This window comes from Mesoplodon bidens (genome assembly GCF_964165515.1).
Source record: "Mesoplodon bidens genome assembly, chromosome: 7".
In the NCBI taxonomy this organism is placed as follows: domain Eukaryota; kingdom Metazoa; phylum Chordata; class Mammalia; order Artiodactyla; family Ziphiidae; genus Mesoplodon; species Mesoplodon bidens.
In genome coordinates this window covers 100,898,961-100,922,113 of record NC_138164.1, presented here as the reverse complement: position 1 = coordinate 100,922,113, position 23,153 = coordinate 100,898,961, and the positions used below count along the sequence as shown (strand labels likewise).

Genomic DNA, 23,153 nt, shown 5'->3' with positions numbered 1-23,153 from the left:
CTGGGGCTCTGAATAGAGGATCTTACCATGGCAGCTTTTCAGGAGCAAGTCAGCTGTGCAAGGGAGGCAAACCCGAAACCAGCCTAAGGGCTGCGGACATGCTTCCCTCGGCCCAGAGGCCGAGCCCCACCTGCCGACTTTGCCCAGGGGCCTCCCTGGGTGCCCCAGCAGGGACAGGCTGGTCATGGTCACCTGCTGTCCCTGCAGAACCCCGGGGCGAGGTGCCCGAGATGGGTAGGGGCACCGAAGGGACAGCCCCGCACCTGGTCCTCTGCTGCTGAGAAAGAGGAATTGGGGAGATGGGACAGGTGCCTCCAGGCGGGGGCTTTCAGAGCCTGGCTCAGAAGCCCGTGAACAGGGCTTCCGCCAGCTCCTCACGAATGCAGCGCTCACAGAACCCACATCCTCCAGACCGACCTTTGAGCTGCAGGCCTGGCTCCCGGCCCCACTCCCTTCACCAACCCTGAGACCAGCCCCACCCCCAGGCAGCCCCACCCTCTGGAACTGCTCTCTGCCCCTCTCCCTTTCCATAAAACTCTTAGCGAAGCATCAATACTTCTTTGATATCACTCACACGGAGCTCTACGATTTGCAAAGTTTGCCTGTCAGTAACTTAGCACAACAACAGCAGCAGCTAACTTTGATCAAATGCTTATTATTACCAGTACCATGCTGAGGACTTTTAATGCAGTATTTCACTTGAATCCTCTGAGCAGACCTATGGCCCAGGTACTGACCTCGTTCCCTCATTATGGAGATGCAGAAAACGAGGCCCAGAGAGGTTAATTAACTTGCCCAAGGACTCACAGCCAACATGTGAAGAGCTGGGGTTTGGACCCAGGCTTGTCTGATTCCGGAACCCAAGTTTTTACGCATTAAGCTCTATCGGCATTGAAACCACACGGCCGTACCTTGCCGCAGGTCAGAGCAGTTTTAAGGAGGGCCCAGAGAAGCTCAGTTGTTTGCCCATGTCACACAGCAGGGGCTGTCTGCCTGCAGAATCTCAGTCTTTTTGCCCCCACTGTCTCTGCTCCACCTCGACTCCCCGGTGAGCAGATGATCCCTGAGGCATGGAAAGGAGGGGGTCCCCAGAGGCATGTGCATAGACAGCCATCTCCCCACATCCTCCCACCCACCCTCCCCCACCGACCTGGGCTCTATTTATACCCACAGCAGTACAGACTTCCCTGTTTCAGGCCCCAGAAATGAGAAGGTCATGGAAGCTGGGTGGTTTCCACTGAGGCTGGGTGGTTTCCATGGAAACACCACATCCATCCTCCAGCCCAGAATGGGGCTGAGGGACACAACTGGGCCACGGGGACCATGGCTGCAGGGGCTGGTTCAGCTTGGAGCTGAAGCCAATGCCCAAGAGGCGGTGTCAGGAGCCCAGGGAAGTTACCCTGGCAACCAGGCCATTCCTGAGACAAGAAGGAGCAGAGAGAGAGACTGAGAAGACACTCACCATCTCACTTCATCCCTGCGGCAGCCTCTCTGTGGTTTCTGCCTGCCCCACGGCTACTCTCCCTTCTTGAAACAGCAGTTCCCTTGCTTAGCAGTAAGCACCCCTCAATCCCTCCATGGGGCTGGGAAGCCCTGCCCCCTTGCTGCCATGGGCAAAGACCCAGGCTGCCACTTAGTGCCTTCCACACCCTGACCACAGCAAGCGGTCTAGGGATGGGCATGTGACCCGAGGTCACACACATGGCCCTCTATTTCCGCTAATCTGGTGGGATGAGGGCCTGAGCTGTTGGTGGCCACCCCAAGAGCCACTGGGGATAGCTGGCCTGAGGAGGGAGCCAACGGAGGAGAGCAGGGTTGAGGATGGAGAGGGACAGTCTTGGTGGCAGCCTTCAGAAACCTGGATCCAGCTGAGCCTGAAGTCAGATCTGACCAGATCTGGGTTACTTTCACATGTAATAAAGAGTCTTGCCCAGGAATGGGCTCATAACTTACAACCCAGTGCAAAATGAAAATGCAGCACTCCTTATTTCAAAGTGATTACGAATTTCAAGACATCAAACCAAGCACGGGGCCCTTCTAAGTGTGGGACACTGTGTGGCTGCTCAGGGTACACACCCAGGAAGCCAGCCCTGGTCTTGCCCCATACCATCCTCCCCACTTCCCAGAAGAGAAAACCAAGGCTCAGGGAGTGAGAACAACTTCCCAAGATTAGACAGCCGGCAAGCAGACGAGATATGACCATAACCTGCCATATGCAGCTCTGGAACCCTGAGATTCTAATCATAGCAAGCCACCCACCATCTCCACCTGGCCTGAGATCCTGCCATCCTCTGGCATGACTCTCTTCCCCCCCAACCCCATGCTGTGCTTTTATGTCACCTTGTAGTGTGACTTTTCTCAGAGAGATAGAAATAGAAGACACCTTTGAGTCCAACGTATCATCCAAATGTAAGAATCCTCCCCATACTTTTCCAGGCTCTGCTTAAATGCTCCCTGTGATGGGGACCTCAGTACCACACAAAATAGCACATTGCAGGTTGGGGAGGCTCTTGATACAAGCAATTCACTTTAAGTTGAGCCTAAATGACTTCTACCCATTAGTTTTTATCCTCCCTCTCCCTCCCAAGTCCCAGCTGGGACCACAGAAAACAAATCAAATTGTTCTCTCCCAGGACAAACGTCATTCAGATATTTGAGACTCAACCACGTCTCCCTTTACCGCCTCCTCCCCAGGGTAAGTCTCCAGGCTCCTCTGATGGCTCTTTGGGATGGTGTTCAGCCCTCTCTCCATGCTCTAATGTGTCAAATTGCCTCTTACAATGAGGTGCCCCCATGCAATGTAAGGGACCCACACCTTCCTGTCCCCTCCCCGGTTTCCCACAGAATGTGTTGCCAATGCTTTGAGGCTTCATCCTGGGATCCTGGCAAGAAATGAGGACCCTTTGCCCTGGTGAATGTGGAGGGGCTGGCATGTTTACTTTTAGTGACCATCCAAGTCTTTTCTGAGGGTCCGGCTGCAATCTACATAACCAGCTACCCCAGATTTCAGCAGGAGGACCACATCGTGTGCTCCCGGCCCTGCCCCCATAGGCGCCCTGAGGGTGGGGCCTGAGTCAGCTATGGGAGCCAGGCACGCAGGTGCTTGAGAGTCTCCGCCCATTGCTCTCCACATTCCTTTCCAGAAGGACAGCCTGGACGCCTTCTTCCCCCCTTCCCAAAAGGGAAGAGAAAGATCACCATCACCTCCCCCTGTCCTGGCTCCAGCTGCCTCCCTATGGCAGTAGAAACCCAAGCTAGTGGGTCAGGAAGCTTCCACCGCAGGGAAACAGACATCTCAGATGTCTCACAGAGCGGCACTGTCCTCAAGGAACACGTTTTACCACGTGTGCGCTCAGTCCTTACGCGCATGGCTATTTGGCTACTTTGGGCTTCTTAGGTGGGAGAGGGAAGGAGGACGGAGGGAATCACAGTTCTCCTGGCTGGCCACCCTCTCTGGGGAGCACACAGCAGTCCAGCCCAGCCAAGGTCACCACCCCCACCCCCCGGCTCCCACCCAGACCCTGCGAGCCCCTTCCCTCCACGCTCTCAGCCCTCAGACCTTCTGCACAAGCCCCTGATATAACCTTTCAGAGCCTCAGCCGTCTCACACGTGCAGGTCAGTGGTGCAGCCTGCGTGAGGGCACCAAACCCAGCTCCCAGCACATCCTGGGAAACAGTTACAAGTTCACCTCCTTCCTCACGGACCTCCCACCCTTCACTGCCTGGAGAGAACAAGTCAGAATCCCAGAGTGGCAGAGCTGGGAATGGCCCAAGAGGTCACCTGAGGCTCAGAGAGGCTGGGTAACATGTCCAAGGTCACACAGCAAATAGCGGCAGAGCCCCCCCCCCCCACCAGAACACAGGGCCCTGAATCCCAGACCTGTCCTTTTCCCACTAAACGGGGGCTAGATAATGATCAGATGAGGAAACAGCCAGAGGAATCTTAACTCCACACCTAAATCCTGGTTCCCACAGCCCTCGTTAATACGAATATGAATACTGGTGACAACAGGAACAGCTGCCATTTACTGGGCCCTTACTAGGCATTAGTGAGGTTAGTAATGGTGACAGTAATAATAAACTCTTGCAACGCCGCCAGCAAACATCTGCTCTGCACCAGGCGGACACTATGCCCTTCCCGTCTGTCAATGCTCTCCATCCTTGCCACCGCGTTATCAGGTGGCCTTTGGGGCCAGTGGACTCTGGCACTGAGAAACGTTCAGATTTTAGGAAGAGCTGGGAGCTATGTGTCACCCCGCCCCCGACAACCTCTCCCATTCATATTTCCCAAGGGGCACCTAAAGGGGGTAAACCATGGCCATCAACAAGCTCATTTCCGTTCAGGTTCCATTTTGCCACCAAATGAGTTGCAAATGGTATTTTTGTTTTTCAAAGTGTTTTTTTGGACTTTGGAATCGCAGATAAGTGAGAGCAGACCTGTAGGATTACTGCCATTTGACAGAGGAGGGAACTGAGGCACCGAGAGAGGCTGAGTAACTTGCCGAGGGTGTCAGAGCAGGGCTCCAGCATGGGCAGTTTGGTGCTGGGGTCCAGGCCCTGGGCCACCACTCTATATTTTCTACGAGCCTCGCAGTCTGGGTTCCCTGCAACCCTGGCAGGGGTGGGGGCCAGCCAGGTCTCTTCTCCTCCATTGACAGACGCAGAACCCACGGCTTGGAAGGCCTGTGCTTTGCCCAAGGCACCCAGCCTCCCCTGTTGCTGCCCTGGGAACAGTGGCTGCTGGGAGGAAGGACAGATGGTGGCCCTGGAGACCACCTCAGGGAGAGCCCAGAGGCTCAGTCCCTCCCACCTGCCCAGGAGGCCTGGAGAGAGAAGGAAGATTGGACCCATCGCCTTCCAGAAAGCCTGTTTCCTTCAGGCTCACGCAAGTCCCACCTCCCCAGCTGGGCCTCATCTGTAGGAATAAACACCACCAGGGCATGTTTAGTCTTCCACTGGGATTTACAATGCGCTAGGAAAGAAAAAATAAAGCATTCATTCCAACTCGGGCGATCGAGTGGCGCCAGAACTTCCCCAGCAAAGCCAGGAAATTTCCCCCTGCTTTCCAGAAAAGGAGGTGGGCCAAGGTGAGGCCAGCTGGGGCTGGGGGCGGGAGGTGTGAGGTGTGGAGCCTGGGGGTTGCGGGGAAGCACAGGAGGGGACGGTGAGGTACCACGACAGACACAGCCTGGACTGGAGTCGGGAGAGCTGATTCTCCAAACAAGCCCTGCTCTGGGGCCAGGGGGCGCCTCTAAGGCATGGCTCCCTGTCAGCAGCCAGGCAGATTATACCAGCTCGAGGGGAGGAGCATGGAGTAGAGGAAGGCATGGCCTTGGGTCGGAGGGATGGAGATGGAAATCTCTGCTCTGACGCATCTGAGCTGAGTGTGACCATGGCCCAAAGTCACTTTTTCTGGGCCTCAGTTTCTTAAACTTGAAAATGCTCTCAAATCTAAAACGTGTGCCAAGTGACTAGCTCAGCCCCTGGGACATGGTTGGCGCTCATAGATGGGCACCGTCTTTATTACTGTGAGATGGGGAAACACAGGGGTGAAAAGGTGGACTGCCTGACACCCCTGCCATGTTAACCAGCTTCTGAGTCACAGGAACCCACTCACTGGGGCCCAGTTCTTAACCACTCTCTTTGTAATGTACCACTGACGGGGTCCCAGAGAAGCCCCAGGTGCCACAGGGTGGAAATGAAGACCTAATCCCATAGTCCTTGCACTGGAAAAGTAGTTTCCCTTCCCTAAACACTGGCTTTCTGTCTGGCACCAAGCGAACTTCCTTTCATCTACTAAACTATTTCCCCTTTTGCCTTGGCTGCCGGGAAGCTCAGTGTTCAAGTTAGCTCTCAGCTGCTGTGAGTATGCTGTCCCCTAGCTTCAGGAACAATGGTCTTCTTCTGTCTCAGTGTGCATTTGGATCTTTCTCATACTGATTTTAGTTGCTCTATGCCTATGTTGGAAGCCAGCTCCAATTCTCCTGGGAAGCAGGCTGGGTGGATTATAAATAAGTAAAGCAGATTCAGGTAGGAACCACTATAATGAAAAATTCACCAGCATGAACCCAGAAGCCAGGCTGCCAGGGTTCAAATCCTGGCTTTGCCACTTACTAGCCGTGTGACCTTTGGCCCAGTGACTTAACCTCTCTGTGCCTCAGCTTCCACATCTGAAAATGAGGGTATTCATACCCATGACCTCAAAGGCTTGCTGTGAGGAACGAATAATTAAATGCAGTATATGCAAAGCGTTTAGTGCCAGGCTTGTTCTAAATTCTATTGAGCATTAGTTGTTGATGTTGCTGTAATGTTTTCTCAGCTTCCTTCCAAGAGAGATCTGTGGCAACTTGACCTTCAAGTGGTAAAATGTAGGAGATCACCTGGCTGCTGGCTCTGCCAGCCCAGTCAGTGGACAAGAACTGTAGCCCTGGAGGAAGGCAGGGTCCCAGCCTCAGCTGAGCCATGGGTGAACTCCGACTGGCCTCAGGGAGCTTGGGCTCTCACCTGGCCTGGCCACTGACCACTGTGTGCCCTCACCCCTCACCTGTAGGATGAGGAGGTGAGGCTCAGGGAAAGAAGGAACGTAAAGTGGCTAACACTGTGCCCAGGATCTGGTGTGTGCCGAACAGGGATTAGGGATGAGGGGTTATCGTCACTACTTCTGATGCTGTCGTTGTTATTCATCTCTCTGGGCATCTGCTTCTCTGCCCGTCAACGTGACACTTACACGGCAGAGCTGCTGGGAGGACGAGACAATGTATATAAAGCTTCTAGAAAATACCATGTGCACGGAGTAGGTGCTCCACAATGATAACTGTGACAGCCACAATCGACTGGCAGGCCCAACAGCCATCGTCAGCTCCCTTCTCTCTTATGTCTCTGTCTTTAGAGCCTGAAGGCTGGATACTCACTTTCTCAGCCTCCCTTGAAGATAGGGGTGTGTTAATAACCCAGACTGGGGGAGAGTGTTGGGAGGCTTGCTTTTCTGATAAAAGGGGAGGCCATGGCTGGCACTACCCCACTCCCTTCCTTCAGGCCACAGCAGCATAGATGTTGTACCTGGTGCTGTGGCAGCCATCTTGCGGCCATGAGGTGAGTGGCAATATGAAGGAAAGCCGCCACAATGAGGATGCTGAACAGGCAGCCAGAACCAGGGCCTCTGAGCTTCCAAACCTGACTTCTGGTTAAGTCAACAACAAATGTCCTTAGAGTTGAAGCCCCAGTATGTCTGATTTTTTATTCCTCAACGCTGACTGTCTTGCCTCTGACACGGGAATAATGGTTTTTTTTTTTGTTTTTTGGGGTTTTTTTGCGGTACGCGGGCCTCTCACTGTTGCGGCCTCTCCCGTCGCAGAGCACAGGCTCCGGACGCGCAGGCTCAGCGGCCATGGCTCACGGGCCCAGCCGCTCCGCGGCATGTGGGATCTTCCCAGACCGGGGCACGAACCCGTGTCCCCTGCATTGGCAGGCGGACTCCCAACCACTGCGCCACCAGGGAAGCCCAAGGGAATAATGTTTTTATTGACAGTCTCCTCCCTGGGGCTCATCTGTGGATGAGGTACCGAGAACTGTGCTAAGTGTTTTGCTAAGATAAAGATCATCTCACTGAATCATCACAGAAACCCTGAGAGTTAAATTTATTAATGTCTCCAGTTTACAGAAGGTGAAACAGGCACAGAGAGGAAAGCAGCTTGCCCACGGCCACACAGCTAGAAAGTGGTGGGATGGAGCCAAGATGTGGGCCCAGCAGCGACTCCACCGACCTGTACTGTCCTCTCCTCTAACGTTCTGCCATGTGACCACAGGGAGCCGGAAGCCTGGGAGGCTGACCTGGCACCTATGGGTTTCCGGTTTTTCTTTTTTCGGCTGCAATGCATGGCTTGCGGGATCCTAGTTCCCTGACCAGGGATTGAACCCGCACCCCTGGCCGTGAAAGTGCGGAGTCCTAACCACTGCACCGCCAGGAAATTCCCCACCTAGGGGTTTCTCTGTGACAACTAAGAGGCCTCTTGTCTAGCCCCCATCCCCAGGCCAACCCTGCCCCCGACCCCGCGTGGCTGGTCCAGCCCAGGTCGGGGGGGTGGGGACGAGGGGGGTGCTTACCTTGCCCATGTTGAAGTAGAATAAGACCCCAGCAGTCACCTGGGCGATGAGGATCAGGAGGAGGAAGGCAAAGTACTGGGAACACAGAGCAGGCACAGAGTCAGCTGGGGGCTCCCCCCAAGTCCTACGCGCCTCAGACGCCCTCACCCAGGCTGGGCCGGGGCTCTACTCAGGCCCCTCTGGGCAGGATGAGGGGGGCTGGGCGGGCGGTGGTGGAGGACCATACTCACCATCCCCAGCAGGCAGCGGACCTCATTGACAGCACCAATGCAGCCCAGGAAGCCCATGAGCATGGTGAAGCCCCCCACGCCGATGAAGACATAGGCCCCCGCCTTGAGAGAGGTGGAGGAGGTTTCTGCGGGTGGACAAGGGCATCCGATTCAGCCTGACTACCTGGCCCTTGTTAAGTACAAAACCGGGGCAGGGCTGCTACCAAATGCCTGCCTTGGGGTCAGGGCACTGGGGTCAGCCATCCCGCCGGAAGCCTGTTCCTTCTCCAGCTTTGGAAGCTGCCTCCCCTAGATGTGCACCCCATCCCCCATCTATCCTATCCCCACCTCCCACCCGTCCCCGCTTTAGTTTTTCTCCTTAGCACTTACCAGCATTGAAAAGACTCTCGTTCTACTGGCCTATCTTGCTCATTGCTGCCTCCACAAGCCTGTGAGCTGCACGAAGGCAGGGACTCTGGTCCCTGCTGAACCCCCCGCCCCCAGAACTGTGTCTGGCACAGCAAAGTGCTGTATGGATAACTGTTGAATGAAAGACACAGACTGGCAGGTTCCGCTGAGGCCACAGATGCTGAGCGCCTGCCTTCCTCCTCGTCCGTGAACAAATGCCGGCCTCCCTCGCCCACTCCCTAGGCCTCAGGGGCTTCACATGTGCCGTCTCCCCTCTGCCAGAACTCTACCCAGTAGGTACCAGCACAGCCATCTCACAGATGAGAAAACTGAGGCTCAGAGAGGCACACCAGCATGGGCCAGAGCTGGGATTTGGAGACAGGCAAACCCCCAGCGCCACACTCTTTGCACTGAAGCACCGGGCACGTGTACTGACACAGGCGTGACGCTCATTCATGTGTTCAGCCCCCAGAGATTTACCAGGGGCCCACTGTATGTCAGGCGCTGTGCCGCCTGCTGGGGATACAGCCGTCAGCCTGCCGAGGTCCCCACGCCGTGAAGCTGATGGGGTGAGGAGTGTCTCTTCTGGCTGTGTGAAGGGTCGGGAAGCTACTGAAGCCGGCTAAGGTCAAGGACATGGGCAGGGAGGGGCCGGGGTGGTGGGGGAAGGCTGGTCTGAGCAGGTGACATGATCGCTCAGATGAGAATGAAGAAGTCAGAGTGAAGATCTGAGGAAAAGCATTCCAGGCCGTGGGAACAGCAGGTGCAAAGGCCCGAGGAAGGAGTAAGCTCGGCGTGTTTGAAAAATAAAAAGAAGGTGAGAAAGAATGGATCAGTGTGAGTGAGAGAGGAGTCTGACAGGCGACACGCCTGAGGCGGAGAGACAGGGGCCTACAGGCAATGACAGAGCCCCCGGGGTGGAGGTGGAGGTCAGAAGTTTCATTGGGGCACTTGACCAGCATTTCCTAAGAATCCCAATGGATCACACAGGGAGAAGCTCATGTCCTTCTCCAGCTCCCCGGTGTGGGGTGCGTGGGGTCCCCTCTACCCTGAGGCTGTGACGCGCTAGGTGGACCAGGGTGGACGCGCCCCCCGGCAGGCAGGGTGCTGCGGGCTCTCTCCCCTGACAGCCCAGGCACTCCAGAGAGGCTGGTGTGGCACTCTCAGGGTGTGGGGTGTTTCTAGAAGGGTGCAGAACATCCTGGAGAGCCTCAGCAGATCAGGAGGACCTCTCAGGGATGCAGACTCCCGGGTCTGTCAGAGCCAGGCAGACTTTCCAGGAGACGGTCTGGAATCTGCACGGTGAATGTGCTTCCCCGATGACTCTGGCACAGCCAGGGCTGCCACAGTTGCCCGTCAATAGGCTGACTGACCACCATTCCCTGGGGGCACCTCAGAGGGGCTGAGATCCCCACCTCGACCACAGACGGGGCGTTAGGGCCCTTAAGGAATAGCGACAAAGCTGGAGTGTGGGTGGGTAGGAGAGTGTGATCCAGCTCCATCCACTTCCTGGGCACAGACAGAATGTTCTGGAGCTCAGGAAAAGCCCTGGCCAGCCCACTCCACTCTCAGGCACCAGGGCAGGGAGGCCCCCGCTCAGCTCCTCACAGGAGCCCCCAGGAGCCGGACAGAGGCCCCGAGGGGCTGAGTGAGGGGCTTCCTTTTTACTCCAGGCCCTCACCGCTCTGGCTCTCAGCCATCAACGACAGCAGGGGAAGGCCATCAAAGTGTGCTTTTCTTAAACTTCCTGGGTTTGGGTTCCAACAAGCCTTCCCAGCGAATACTCCCCCCATCAAAAGGCAAGTGGCACTGCCTGGAAATCCACAGTGTGCCAGCCCTGAAAAAGGCCCTTTATCCAAACCATCCTGCTGAATTTCTGCCGTGGCCCAATGAGGGTAGATCTGCACCCTGATCTGTCTGTAAGGGCCCAGAGGCCCAGAGCAGGCAAGAGGCCGCAGATGGGGCCCAAGGGGCAAGGCTGGAGGCTGAGACCCCCGCTCGGGTCCTTCTCTTGGGAGGCCAGCCGAGCTGCGGTGTGGCGTCTCTCTTTTCTCAGAAAATTTCATCAATACCAGTCCCTGTCCTCCTCCTGGGTCTCAGGCTGGCCCTGATCTGAGGAACCTGACTTAGGGAGGAGTGGGGTAGCCCGCCCACTGTGCACCAAGACCAGCATCTTCTTGGTTTTATCGGGCCTCGGAGGTACCAGCGAGGTGGGGAGGAAGTGGCCCAAACTGAAAGTGACTGAGGAGCACGAGAAGAGGGTGCCACTTAATCCCAGCTTTGCTGCTAACAGGCTCTGACCCCGGGCAAGCCATTTTCTGGGCCTCTATTTTTGGCTCTGTGAAATCAAACTAATTCCTACTTCTTAAAGATGTTCTAAGGTTCAGATGGTATAATAAACTAATTTAACAATCACTTAGGTAGGGTTTACTATTTACCAGAAACTGTTATTAACTCGCCTCGTTTCTCACGATAGCCTTATGACATATTGTCTATTATTGTCTCCATTTCACAGATGAGGAGACACAGAGGGTGGAGTAACTTGCCCAGGATCACACAGCTAGTAGACAGCAGAGCCAGGATGGGAACCGTGGCTGCCCGGCTCCACGGTTTGTGCTCTTAACCACTGTGCTTGCTTCCGCCTGTTACGGTGTGAATGCGTGGCGTGCTGCAGAGCCCTGTGGTACAGGGGATGGGGGCTCAGGAGCCATGCCCCCTGGTTCACATCCCAGCTCCCTCACCCTCTAGCTGTGTGTGTGCCCTTGGACAAATTCCCTTCAATTTCCTCCATTGTAAAATGGGGTTAGTAATGCCTAGCCCCATGGACCCACGGAGAGGATTCAGTTGGTAAGCGAAGAGCCGTGTCACGCAGGCCTGGCACACCACAGGCCCTGGGTTCCCAGTTCTGACCCTCACTTGCTGTGTGACTCTTAGCAAGTCTTTCTCCTCTTCTCCGAGCCTCAGTTTACCCAAGGGTATAGTGACCGGGCTAGCAGATTGGTGTTTTTGAACTCTGGCTGCCCGGGGAACCCCTGGGAAGATTCTTAAAAACCTCAGTGCTGATCCGAAGTCAGATCCCTTGGGGTGGGGCTAGGCCTTGGTATCTGTAAAAGCACTCGGGTGCATCCAGGGGGCCTCTAAAGCTTGGCCGGCCTGAGATTCTCAGCCCTGAACAGGGAGGAGCAGCAGGAGGTCCCCGGAGCCCCAGTCGGGGTGCAGAGGGCGAAATAGCAGTGGGCGGGTTGGGCTTTGAGACTTTGCCCCGAGATGCAGTGCCCGCAGGGTGTGGGCCACAGCCCAGGAAGCGGGAGCCTGGGCCGAGCAGGGCCAAGGAGGATGTGTCCCATGTGGGGAGGGCGTGGGGCTGGAAACCTAAACCTTAGCCCCAGAATGGGGAGCAGCCCCAGCAGAAGTGAGGACTGACAGCCCCAGATGCATCGGAAGTGGCTGGAGGGTGGATCATCCTTGCTTCCCTTCATGTGTGAGGGGAGGCCGAGCCCCCAGGGCCCCTCCATCACCCATCCTAGCCTGGTTCCGTTTCATTCAAATCAAGCAGCTGTCATGGGCCTGAGTCCAAACCCGCTGCCTCGGGCAGGGCAGCTGCTGGGAGGGGAAGTGAGCCAAGGCTGCACTTGCTGAGGGGAGTGGCATCTCTGTGCTCTGCTGTGCTTCCCTCCCTCCTCAGGACGTCCCCTAGAGCCTAGTGCAGCAAGCCTGGCAGCCTTCCTGGAGGTGACCGTGAGTAGATCGGAAAGGCCTCTCATCATCATCATTGGGCTTCTTCTCCTCCAGCTTCAAGAGTGAGACAAGGGGCTTCCCCTACCATGTGCAGCATTTAGGACCAAAGCTCTGGGGGTTCGAGTCCCACACCTATCACTCAGAGGCTGGGTGAACTTGAGCAAGGGACGTTACTTCTCTGAGCCTCATTTCTTCATTTGTAAGGCAGGAAGTTGCTACTGCACGGGGCTGTTGTGAGATTAAGACAGTTTGTCTATGCCAAATGCTTGGCCCCATGCCTGGCCCATCATGACCACAAACGATAGACACTGGGCCCAGCACCTCCTCGTCAGCACACTTGCCTGACCCACCTGGCTGGTGCCAGGCACACAGTAGGCGCTTCACGCATACTGGACGATCTGCCACTCCTGGCCCTTTTTCTGAACTAGGAAGGGGAGGGGCTGTTGGCCACAGTTTGCTGAGCAGGCAAATGGAAGAACTGAGGATGTAAGAGGCTTTCTCAGGTCAGGGCAGAGGGAGGGGCCAGGATGGAGAACACGCCTCTCTCATCCCCCACCCAGTGTTCTCCAGACAACAGCAGCTTTGTTTGGGGAGGGAGAGAAAATTCCTTCTGGAAACCCCTGCAGAGAGGCCCAAGGCAGAGCGGTCAGCATGCAGGACCTGGGCGAGGCCCAAGGCGGAATGGTCAGCATGCAGGACCTAAGCGAGGCCCTGAGGGCAGCTGGAAAAGGGACCGGCGTTGAGGTTCAAGTACTCGTGGGAGCAGCCCTGCCTGCTGTCCCGGCCCCCTTTCAGAGGCAGCTGGGGCAGGCGGAGCAGAGGGGTCCTTACGCAGGACAGAGATGAAACTGCTCCTGTCAGCCAGGATCCACACCCCGAAGCCCAGGATCACCGCGCCCAGGACCTGGAAGGAGAAAGGGGCACTTAGTGGGGGGCCGCTCCCAGCCACCCCTGCAGCCTGGCCGGGGGGACACAGGGGAGCTGCCTACATCCTGGTCCAGCCCAGGGATGTCAGGGTGGCCTCAGGCCCCGCACCTCAAGTCCAGCCAACTCCAGCAACCCAGACAGCAGGGCCGTGAGTGGGGAGGCCCTCCTGCCTCCCGTCTCCCCTACCCTACGCCCGCGTGTGGTCAACCTGAGCATACCGGCTCTGGGGGTGCAGCCTCCTGCCACGGGTACCCTCCTACTTATCTGCTGGCCCTGCCCCAGCCTGGGGGCTGGGAGCTTCCCCAACAAGCCAGGCCCAGGGTGGGGAAACCCTCTGGAGACATGACCGTCAGAGCCCAACCCGTCTTCCAGATCTCTCCGCTCCAAGGCCACCTTCCGCAGGAGGCTTCCTGACCCCCAGACAGACTAAGGGGCCTCTACTGTGTGGCAACCACCGTGGGACCCTTCTTTAATAGCCTTTCCCTCTGGGTTTAACTCTGCCACGTGTCTCTCTGGCTAGACTGTGAGCTCCCTGAGGGCAGGGCTGGGGTGCATGCAGCTCTGTGGGCCTGGGCGCACCAGGTGCTGAGGGCCCCGCGGGTGAGTGAGTTCATGAACCAAACTGTGTAAAGTCAGGATTAGAAAAGCAAATGAATGGTGGTGGGGATGGGGTAGGGTGGCTGGCATAGGCCCAGGTATTCCCTGCCTCTCTTCCCTCCACCAGGGGGCAGACCCACAACCGGAGCCCACCTCCCCCAGCCAAGATCAGCCCAGCAAGATCCCATTAAGCCAGCCAAGGCTGGGGAAGGGCCTGCAGTCTAGGCAAAAGCACAGATTCCCTTGAGGGTATGGAGGTGGGGAGGTTTGCATCACCCCATAAGTTTGGCCTTTCCCTGGGGCCTGGCCTGGGTCTACCTGGGGGATAACCCACCTTCAGGGTCCCAGCATGTCACCACCCACCTTTACTACCAGCCCTGGATCCCCGCCTCAGCCAGCATCCTGTAACCTCAGGTGCAAGAGCAGCAGCTGCTGATAAAGCCCTCAGCCTGGGGTGAGCCGCTTGGTCCCAGGGGTTTATCAGGCTTGCTCTACAGATCTTAAAAACCAGAGCTGGGACGCTGGGTAAGGTGAGTGGGGCATTTGCCTCACATGTGAAAATTCAGGGGACACCAAAAACGCTCAGGAACCAAGATAAATGAGTTTATAGCAATCATTTTTAAGAAATGAAAATTAATGGGGAAAAAATCCATCATGATGAACAAAATATCAAGCTTTTAAATAAAGACAGGCTTGGTGTTCCTGATTTTTCCTTTTTTTTTTTTTTTTTTTTGCCGTGCACTGGCCTCTCACTGTTGTGGCCTCTCCTGTTGTGGAGCACAGGCTCCGGATGCGCAGGCTCAGCGGCCATGGCTCACGGGCCCAGCCGCTCCACCGCATGTGGGATCTTCCCGGACCGGGGCACGAGCCCGTGTCCCCTGCATCGGCAGGCGGACTCTCAACCACTGTGCCACCAGGGAAACCCCCTGATTTTTCCTTTTGAAAAGGAGCGGGGCCCCGATGTGATGCAGTGCCGTGCTGTTTCTGATCCCAAAGTGAGTGCCTCACTCGTCTCACCCTGGCCCGGGTTCCTTAAAGACAACAGCAGCTGACGAGCAGGAAGAGGAAGGCACAAGGACCTCCCCACATTTGTCCCCAGCAACTCACTTGTCCCCTCCTCTCTCCTTGTCAGATGGGCCCTGTTATTGTCCTCACTTGACAGATGGGGAAACTGAGGTCCTAACCTCACCCGAGGTCACCCAATTCACTCATCAGGGGCTCCAAGTCAGGTCTGACTATACAGCTACGCCAGATGGTGGCACGTCAGCTGCAGGGATACTTCGGGTCCGTCCCGGGCCTTAGCCTAGAAAGCCAGTCCCTGGGGAGAGGAAGTGCCCACCCGTAAGTGGGGGCACCTCAGACCGCACAGCTTGCGGGGAGGAAGGTGGGCTTTACAGGACCTGGCAGGTAGGTTCCCAAAGACTCCTGAAGCCCTGCTCACCCCAGCCTCACACCTCACAGCACAGCTGGCCCGTGGTCTGCCGCTGCCACCTCAGACCCACGTGGCGGAGCCCCTGTCCGCTCACCTCCTGCACCCACGGGGCAGGGCTGCAGGGAGAACAGTCCTCCCAAATAGGGAATTCAAGACAGGGCAGAAAATTCCCTCTGGGCAAATATAATCCCAAAGAGAGTAAAATCCCAGACCGCCCAGCCAAGCTCCTCAGCTCGCCTCCCGCAACCCAGGGAGCGAAGTACCTGGGGCTGCCATCTCAGCTCCCCTGCACGTCTGATGACTATGGCCTGAGCGCCAGGTGTGGCTGGATCAGCGCCAGGCCACGGGACAGCCAGAAACGAGGCCAGGGCAGGGGGCCGACCAGACTGGGGGAGGAATCACGAAACCCCCTTTCTCTGTGAACCACCACTGGGGCCGCAGGACACACCCCACATTAACCCACCCCCTCAGACCCACCAGAATCTCCCGACAGGAGCCAGGAGTCTCACAGCCAGTGTCCTATCCCCAGAACGGCCACGGCAGCTGCGGCCTCAGGGTCTCCTAGGATCTGAGAAAAGCTGACGACAGGGCAATTTCCTGGGGAGTTTGGGGTCCGGAGGGAGTGAAGGCGAGGATGTACACGTGGACCCGCGCGTGTGCGTGAGCACACACGGCAACCAGAGTGATTCTGCCAGACCGCGAGTTCAATCATGTAACCGCTTCCCACTGTGCATGAAACAAAGACCCAGATCCTTCCTGGAAGGGCTACGCGGCCCAAGCCCCGGAGAGGCACGCTCTGGCCCACTCCCCCTGTGCTGGACTTCCACTCCTGCTGCCGGGACCCCACTCTCCCCAGCCTCACATATAACTCCAGGCAGCTCTTGCTGAGCACCCTGACAAGGTCAAGTGCCTTATTATCTGCTCTCCCTTAGGGGCCATATCCTTCTTTCCCAGGACCGCCTACAACTGCAATTTTATCATCCATTTGAGTAAGCATTTGATCAAAGCCCATCACCCCCCAGAACATAAGCCCTGTGAGTGAAGAGGTCACGGCTCTTCTGCTGGTGAATGTCTAGCTGGCACCCAGGACGGGGTCTGAATACACAGGGGTGTCAAATACACATTTGGTGGATAAGTATTTGTGAAGGCACACACACACACACACACACACACACACACACAGTCTCCTCTCACTCTCTCCTTTCCCTCTCACCCTCCTGTGATAAAAGCTTCCCCTCTCCCCCACTACATCCCCTCCACCACCATCCTGATGGGCCCCGTGCTGGGCCCCAGCACACAGGGAGTGAACACCTGTCCCCCAGGGCCCTGGAGTAGCTGGGAGGAGGCCAAGCGAGACCAGTCCCCAGAGCTCGGGCCCAAGGGAAGCTCTTCTAGGCTCTGGCTCCATAGGGGAGACTGGGAGCGGAAGGGACGCCTTGGCCCCAAACCATCAACTCCTCTCCCTTTCTCCATGAAGTCTCTACCTCCCTCCCTCCCGCTGCATGGGGGGAGAGGGGGTGTCTGTGCCCTTGAACCCCAAGCCCCGCCACCTCCTAGGCTATAGCCCAGACTCCTCCCTCCAGTCCCTAGAGCCCCAGGGACAGAACCACAGGGCTCCCACGCTCCCCACCCCATCCTGGCCAGCTGGCCCTTAAAGCTGGGCCTCAGCCTGGGAGCCAAGTGCCTGCCAGGAAAGGCGTGCCTGTGTGGGCAGCCACTTTTTCCCAGAAGCCTGGCCCAGCTGGGAGGGACCTGACTGCCAAGCTGGGAAACCCAGGTGCCCAGGCCCGGCTGCCATCAGTGGAGGGCCAGAGCTGCAGTGGGGCCCCAGCGCCATCCTTGAAGGGGGGAGCTGGGGCCGGAGCCAAGGTGGACGACCAGCAGGGCAGGCAACACCAGGGCTGTCCACGTGCATGTGCGTGTGCGTGTGTGTGTGTGCACGTGGGTGTACTTGTGTGTGCCAGGAACACACTTGTAAGTATCTGTGTGTTGGGTTAAAGTTATGAGGGGGAGTTTAGAAAGGTTCTTTATTTTCCAAACTTTCTATAATCCTTTGTAACTTGTAATGTAAAACTTTTTTTTTCTACAAGAAATTCACGTCTGTTGTAGAAAATTTGGAAACTGCAGAGAAGCAATAAAGAATAAAACCCAAATTCCCAGGAACCCCAACACTAACATTAGGAGGTATTTTCTTCTCCTCTCAAAAATATTCATGTATGTGTACATTTTTAAAACTAAAATTGAATCATAATAAATATCCTATTAAAAAATCTGACGTTTTTAACAGTATAGGGTGAACCAACACCATGAGAGGCCATAGTCTCCAGCAGCACTCCTTTGAAGGTCTCTCCAGGCCACTCTCCCCACAGTCCCACCCCCATCACACACACTCACACTCTCACACATGCACACTCATATACTCACACACACACTCGCTCACACACCCACACCCTCACACCCATACACACTCACACATACACACACTCACACAAAACCTCATATATACTCACACACATATATACTCACACATAATCTCACACACGCACACACTCATTCCATCATCCTGGCAACTCCAAGGCGGGAGTCTGTCTTGCCAAACCAGAGAGGAAAATTGGGGCCCCAGGAAAAGCAGCTCCAGATGTGCACAGAGCTTATATCTGGGCGGCCCCGGGGCTCATGACCGGGTGAGGCCTGCCAGGGAGGGTCTGGGGAAGGGTCACTGTGTCCTCACCCCGGCCCAGAGCCCAGCCTCCTCTTGCCCACCCTCTGGCAGCTCCAGGGACACCCTCCACCGTGTGGGTGGGAGTGTGATGGGGGCAGTTGAGACCCAGACCTGTAACAGGCAAATTCTTCAGAGCGGGCGGAGGAGGATGGGGAGTCAGGAGAGGACGAGAAAGATCCCAGAGGCTCCCCTACAACTTCCTGATGAGGAGTCAGGGGATGCCCCAGGGGTTCTCCTCTCCCCACGCCCACCTCCGGCCCTGATAGCCCGGGTACGGCGGCCTCGGTGCTCCAGGAAGGGGGAGGGCTGGGGGGGGCATCCAGCGCTCTGCCATCCAGCCAGCTGGGAACGCTGGGAATCTCCTCACTGCTCCCACCTGCTTCCATTTCCAACAGTCTGGCCTCAGCCCCCTGACCCCAGCCACACCCCACCACCATCCCCAGGCTGGAGGGTCTTGGACGGGGATGTGCCCGGGAGGAGCATCTCTTTTGGAGGCATCTGGGTAGCACGGGTCATACTTACAAAGAAGAGCAAGTTGAAGAGGAAGAGGAAGTATTTGGTGACTTTGATACAGGCTGACCCCATCCTGCTGGTCCGGGAGCTCCCTGGGGAGAAGGCAGGTCGGTCAGCGCGGGGCGGGACCTGGCTGGGGGCTGGGGAGAGGAGAGGGAATCGATGCTGGTGGGTACCCCAGACCCACCGGCCCCAAATCATCCCAGCCCACCCCCCCCCAACCCAACAACCTCATGAGGTAGGTACTAAGGTCAGGTCCTGTTTCAGGGGACCCGGAGGCCCAGAGAGCTTAGATGACTGACCCAAAGCCATGCAGCAGGGTGTGGGTGGTAGGTGGCAGCTGGGGTCCGGGTCAGCCACTCCACCAGGGCTCAGCCTAGAGGAAAATTATGGAGGAGACCCTCAGGCTCCCTGAGGCCAGAAACCCCAGAAATGGCCGTGGCCGTCATGCCCCATGGGGCTAAGGGAGCCAGCACAGGCAGCTGGGGCTGAGACAGCTGGACTGGGACAGCTGTGTGGGCAGAGCTGGGCTGGGGGGTGGGGAGAAGCAGGCCACTGAGCAGAGGGAACAGAGGGCCCAAGGCATGGGCTTTATCCCTTCTTCCTCCTGCAGGGGTGAAAGGCAGTCCTAAGCCTTGTGACTCTCCCCTGTCCACACGGAGGTCCCCTCGCCCTTCTCGTATCATTTCTGCCAAGTGGGAGCCCAGCTTCGACTTTACACCTCCAGTGACCGGGGTAGGGGAGTTAAGGGGGAGATTTGGGCACAGCATGAAGCAAAGCCTCCAACGAAGCAGAAGACTGCCTGGCAACGAGCACCCTGTCACAAGTGGCATGGAAGCAATATCTGACTAAAGACTTATGGGGAATTCAAGAGCTACGTGGGGAGATGAGACTGAACACTCTTCCAGGCTCCAGGGTCCAAGACCTGGGTCTGAGAAATGCGGGGATAGCAGTGACTCAGAACCAAGGAAGCCCGGCCTCAGCAACTCCACCTGGGGCTTCCCCCAGGCCCAGAGGGGGAGAAAACAAGGGCTTCCCCCCCGCGCCCCACCCCCATGTCAGGAGATCCTGAGATCTGAGATCCTGAACCCAGGCCTGGCCCCAGGAAGGCCTGCTGGGGATGGTCCACATGAAGGAGAGCTATTGTTTCCTCTCTCCCCTCCCAGCGCAGCGCCTGACAACCACAGGCGCTTCGCAAACTGGCGCGGAGTGAAACAGCAAGAGAGGAAAGAGTGTCTCACCAAAGGAGGCCTGTTTTTCTTTCCTATCGGGGACCTGCTTGAGTCTCTCAGCCCCAAGCAAGCAGCTTATAGGTAAATCATCATTTCCCCAGAAGAACTCCACCACAGCATCTGAGCCGGCAGCAGCAGGAACGGGACGCTGGCTGCATTCTTGTGAAATTGGAGAAGTGTTGAAACGGTCCTTTGGCAACTGATGTCCGCCAGCAGTGTTGCACAGGCAAGGGAGTTTCTCCACTCTCCGGCTCCTACATCCTCCGCTCAGGCTGGGTGTCTGGGGCAGCCTTGCTGGGTGGCGGGTGTTCAGAAAGGGGCAGTTCTTAGACAACAGTGAACAGCATCTGCTCTGGACAGCCATTGGCATGTGTCATCCCTTTAATCCTCACGACCTGCCCAGAAGGTGAGGAAGGTCTTCCTGTCCTGGGGAGCATGGGGTCGGGGGACAGCCTCAGAGAGATGAGGTAACTTGCCCGAGAAACATAGCTCGTTAGGCAGTGGTAACTCCCGAGGTCAAGATCTGTAAAGGGCTGCCTTCCGGGGAGTGGCCACGGCTGTATAAAGGGGTCTCTGGGGATGGCTGGGATTCCATTGTCCAGGGAGGTGGTGAGCACCAAGGTCACTGCTCAAAGGAGCTCTGGTTTGTGGGCAAGGAGGCAGAGGCTGCTGGGCTGGTATCCCCCGATTCTCCGGGCAACCCCGCTGGCCTCTCGTCACTCACGCAAACTGAACTAGGCATAGGGCAAAGAAAGCCCTTCAGCATCCTACAAGCAAACTAAAGCTCAGAGGGGTGAAGGAGCTTGCCCAAGGTCACGGGTACATGGACCAGCAAGGACAGAACCCAGCCCTCCTGGCCTCTTAGGCCGCCTCCTCCTCTCCAGGAGGCAGCTGGGTGGGTTCAGACACTAAAACAGGAGCCGGGCAGCCCCATGACTGGCAGGTGGGTTGGCCAATCAGGGCAGGCCCAGAGACTACCTGGGAATCACCTGAGGGAAGAGAAGGGGCTGAGAATCAGAGCCCGGGGTGGGTGGCTCCGGGGCCTGTTGGCCAAGATCCAGGATACAAAGTGTTTCTGCCGCGCAAGTGTTGACATTCCCCGCTCACAGAAGCAGGGAGCAGGAGATGAACACCTTCTCCATAGTGGGCAGAAGCTGGGCGGTTCCACGAAGGGCTGGGAGTCAGCTCAGGCTGGGGGCGTATCCAGGTTGCCCTATGATGGGGGCTGGCATCAACCTCAGGGAGCCCATAACCACCACCAAGCCCCGGGGAGGCCCCAAAGTCGGACTCAGAGGGCCTGGGGTTACGCTCTAGCTCTGCCCGCCCACCCTGAGAGGCCTGAACCTCAGTCTCCTCAGCCACAACAATAAGAAGAAGGGTTGGTGTAGGGCAGGGATTAGCCAGTCGGGGCCTGTGGATCAAATGCAACCCACCGCCTCTAGTCTGTACGGCTTGCAAGCTAAGAACAGATTTTTCATTTTCAAATAGTTGGGAAAAAATAAAAAGACTATTTTGTACCACGGAAAATTAAAATAAGTAAGTTCAGTTGTATTGGCCCCCAGCTGTACTGTCCACAGCTGCTGTCCCAGGCAACGGCAGAGTGGGCCGGTTAGGACAAGAGGCCACTGCCCCGCAAAGCCTAAACATTTACTGCCTGGCCCTTTATGGAAGAAGTTTGCCAGCCCCTGGGGCAGGGGATCAGATGGTACACACACACAATGTCTGTAAAAGGTGGCAGGGATTAGGACTGCCATTAGCTCGGGATCTGGGGGGAGAACGAGCTGGGCGGCAGGCATCGAAGAGGCAAGGGTTCGAATCCTAGCTCTGCCAACGCACAGTCACAGAGAAAGGACTCCCAGGGCCTCGTTTCCCAGCTGAACCCCCTGTTATAAAGAAAAGCGAGGTCAGCGCCTCACACAGTCGGGGCTGGATGAGCTGGAGCTGGGTAAGCGTCTTTATCGGCACCTGTGGAAGGAGTGACGGGTGAGCGTTTCACTTGCTCATGAAACTAAACAAAGAGAGAGTCTCCCAATATTGTGCTTTACAGAAACACTAGAAGGTGTGGCCATGCTTTCCTGTGCGGACGTCTGGAAAAGCCACAAATCAAGGGAACGAGATGCGAGCACATTTATTTGGAAAATTCTGGAACAGTCACTGACAGCTCTGTGAGCAGTAGCAAGGAGGTGCTGATTTTCTGTTATACTCTATAGCAGGTAAACTGACCATTTCTAAGCAACTCCCATTTAAATTGACCAAATATATAATTTTATGCCAAATCGGTTTATACAATGGAATTATTATACTACTACTATTTTACTAACTCCTGCTCATCCTTTAATACACACCTCAGACATCCACCTCCTCCAGGACACCTCCTACTCCAGCCACCCTTGTCACCACCATCAGGGCCACACGCTCCCCACCAACACATATGCTGGTTAGGAGCCCTCCCCCTCTGCTTCCTTCCAATGGCACTGGACACTAGAGCAGTTCCTGCGATGGGCTCTGGCATCAAACTGCCTGGGTTTGAAGGATGTTCCATCACCTCCCAGCTCTGTGACCTTGGACAAGTGACTTAACTCTCTGAATCTCAACTAAGTCATCTGTGAGAAGAGGAAAATAAAACCTTTTTGGCAGATTTGCCCAGAGATTACATTAGATAATGTGGGTGAAATGGCTGGCATGAAGTAGGTTTTCAATAAATGGAGGTTACTGTTATCACTCATGATGCTGTACAGTAATTTCCTACTTACTTGCCCGTCTCCCCCGTGGACTGTGATAGCTTGAGGGGAGAGACCATGTATTACTTAGGAGGTCAAAGTAGGCTCCCAACAAATTTGCTGAAGGAAAGACTAGATGCATGGATGGAGGAAGGGATGAGTACATGGATGAAGGGATAGATGGGTGATGGAGGGATGGGTGGATGGAGGGAGGGATGAGCGGACGGACGGTTGGGTGGATAGGTGGAGAGGTGAAGGGGAGGGGAAGGAACTTCCACATAGAACACCGGCACTTTCAAGTACTGTCACCCAAAGGGAGTCTTAGATCCACTGCCCCTAAATCAGCTGAGACTCTCTTTTCAGCCTTCTTCTGTCTTCCCGCAAGGGGTGGGGTGGGGGATGTGTAGGGTGAGCACACTGAGCCACCTCTGCATGCCAGGACCCACAAGCAAGGCTCCCTCGCCTTCCCCGGAGCCCCTGGGGAAGAACCCCTTCTTTAAGAGAACCTCTTGTCTGTGTGGGGGCTCTGTGACTCCACCCCTGCAGAGGAGG

The 23,153-nt window shown here is 56.3% G+C and overlaps 1 protein-coding gene across 5 annotated transcripts in view; it reads right to left on the bottom strand.

The window, feature by feature from the left end:
• CD82 (CD82 molecule) overlaps positions 1-23,153 on the bottom strand; it is a 52,600-nt gene that overhangs the window by 6,623 nt on the left and 22,824 nt on the right. For 3 of the 5 annotated variants that reach the window (XM_081240995.1, XM_081240996.1, XM_081240998.1), the window contains 4 exons: positions 18,659-18,741; positions 13,290-13,362; positions 8,334-8,458; positions 8,104-8,178 (listed from right to left, as the gene is read on the bottom strand). In XM_081240995.1, the coding sequence (XP_081097121.1) occupies positions 8,104-8,178; positions 8,334-8,458; positions 13,290-13,362; positions 18,659-18,741 (356 nt within the window). Of the gene's footprint in view, positions 1-8,103; positions 8,179-8,333; positions 8,459-13,289; positions 13,363-18,658; positions 18,790-23,153 lie in introns of all 5 variants that reach the window. The other 2 variants (XM_081240999.1, XM_081240997.1) reach the window with 1 other exon arrangement.